The 2482-nt window shown below is 35.4% G+C and overlaps 1 protein-coding gene across 1 annotated transcript; it reads right to left on the bottom strand.

The window, feature by feature from the left end:
* Positions 1 to 1351: 1351 nt before the first annotated feature.
* Positions 1352 to 2482, bottom strand: LOC122291180 (AP2/ERF and B3 domain-containing transcription factor At1g50680-like). Its single transcript, XM_043098818.1, has one exon. It carries the CDS (start codon positions 2480 to 2482, stop codon positions 1352 to 1354), a length of 1131 nt encoding a protein of 376 aa, XP_042954752.1.

Here is a 2482-nt window from a genome sequence, read left to right on the forward strand (position 1 = left end):
ATCGCCGAAGAGGGAGAAGAAGATGGCAAAATGGACAAGGAATCAGAGCAACACAAAATTAGGGCTCTTCCAGTACCCACCTTCTTCTTATTCTACTCGTACATTGAATTCGCTGCATCTCTCGATAAACTCAATGGCAGTGGAGATGGTATTTGTCATAGAGGAAGAAGAAGAGCTTGTCGCATGGTTGTCTCCATCAATGACATCTTCTTCATTTCTCGCTACATGAAATACCTTCTAGTGCACATACCATTTTGGAGAATTTATAAGCTTTATCTTTGATTTAATTTAAGCCTTTCTTTTACATTTTTTTTTCTTTTTTGGCAAGAATAAACACAAAACTATTTATCTGAAAATGCTCTTATTTTTTTAGGGGCCTTAGGTATGGCTTGTTGGATTGTGAAAGTGAAAATGAAAATGAAAATGATTGTTGGAGGTTATTGAAAATTATGAAAATAAATTAAAAAATTAATTAAAAATAAAAATTAATTCAAGAAATATAAATATTAAAAAATAATAATAATTTATTGTTATAGAGAATGTGATAGCTAATCTAACATAGATTAGTATTGAGTGATTATCTAAAAATTAAAAAGTTACATATTTTTCAAATTTTGAATATCATGATGGCCAATCCAATGACAATATTGCTTATACGAGTTGAATCAAGCTAGCTTTAAACGCTTTGTACTGCCGTTTAATAATTGATTATGATGAATTTGTATTCATAAACAACTCATTTAACATACAGATTAAGTCAAACTTGATCTGATCGTCGAGTTTGACTAATCAGTTTATCTTGATTTACTTATCGAATAATAGTCTTACTAATTTACTCACACTTTAAATGTGTGTTTGAAGGCTTATGCATGGGTTTAAAGAAATAAGACTTGAGTATGTTCATCACTTGGGTAATGGTGCTGCCCATCAATTGGCAAGATATGCAAGAGAAGTTGAAGACATTGTTATGTGGTGGGATTTATGTTTTTCTTTTATAAGTCAAGCCATTTGGCTTGATAAAAACTCTATTTGTAAGGACTCTTTGATATGAATGAATGTTTGACTTGTTATAAAAAAAAATGTGTGTATAAAACGAATCGAAGGAATCTTCACAGCTTTCAAGACGCAAAATATATGTGCCATTTTATGGATGTTTCTGCAGAATGTACAGGATTACAACTTCACTCAAATCTTAACAATCCTAATTAAGAAAGTACTAATGCTCTAATTGGTGCATCCCCGTACATATGTGCAGGCACCACGAACGTCTAGCTTTGTGGGTAAAACTCTAAGAGAATAAAGAAGAAATTAAATTAACCAGTACTAAATTATGAACCTTATCTGATCCCTGTCAGCTGATATGTACACCAAAGATCCTAATACCTTTTTCATCCATATTCAGACGTACCTTCTGATCATCTTCGTTCGAATATGATCCGTCGTCATCCTTATAATCTAATTTGTAGCCAACATTTTTTCCCAAATTTAACTCTAATTCCACCTGCAACGACTGATTACCATCACAGATCCCCTGATATTCAGCCAAACAGTTCTTGCTCTGATCTCCCCCATTATAAATCACATCTATCAAACAAAATGTCTCGCCCTCTTTTCCCTTTTCACCACTGTCACATGTGTAGAATGTGATAATATCAAGAGCATTCAATTTTTTTTCCTTCACAAATTTATTCCAACCTCTAGTGAATACGAAACTTTGGCTACTCCTCCAATAACAGTACCGGAATTTCCACTGCTTCATTTGCTTGTCATAGAATACTAACTCAATGTCATCGACATGAGCGGTACCTGATCCTGTAGTACTATTACTTTTGCCTTCCAAACTTTCACAAATGTAAGGAAAATGTCTGACGGCATATTTTTTCGGAATGACAAGTCTATTAAGCTTTCCTACATCGCTTGGTGTCAACTCCTTTTGAAAAAGTTGGCTGCATGAAAAATGTCCATCGCCATGCACTATCCTTGTTTGTTTCAGACTGCAGATTCCAATATTTTCGTTGTTTTGAGATTGTGTACGAAGAAAAGCAGCGAACTTTGATGGATAGGAGCCATCCCTAATCATGTTTAAGACAGCTTCTGTGCTGTAATGGTTCTGGAATGTAGGCTCTTGAGCAATCCGGTCTGTACATTGAAAGTTTCTATGTGAATCCCCACTGCGAAGCTTAATTGCTGCGCTATCATAAGCCATGGCTGCTTCCTTTTCAGATCTGAATGTACCAAGCCATATCCTCTGGTGGTTGGCATATATCTGTGCACCCCAATGTCCATTTTGCTGAGGCACAACCCCTTTGAATTTTGCCGTTGCTGTTGTTGAGGGGGAAATATTAATGTTGTTGTCGTGTCTCATGCGCTTGCTTGCCGGCAACGTGTAGTAATTATTCGTATTGTTAGAATCTGAAGTTTCTGCAGGCATATTCAATATCTTGGCACATGAAATCATGCAGCTTGAAGCATTGTCTTCCAT

The sequence above is a fragment of the Carya illinoinensis genome, chromosome 13 (assembly GCF_018687715.1).
Source record: "Carya illinoinensis cultivar Pawnee chromosome 13, C.illinoinensisPawnee_v1, whole genome shotgun sequence".
NCBI classification, from domain to species: Eukaryota; Viridiplantae; Streptophyta; class Magnoliopsida; order Fagales; family Juglandaceae; genus Carya; species Carya illinoinensis.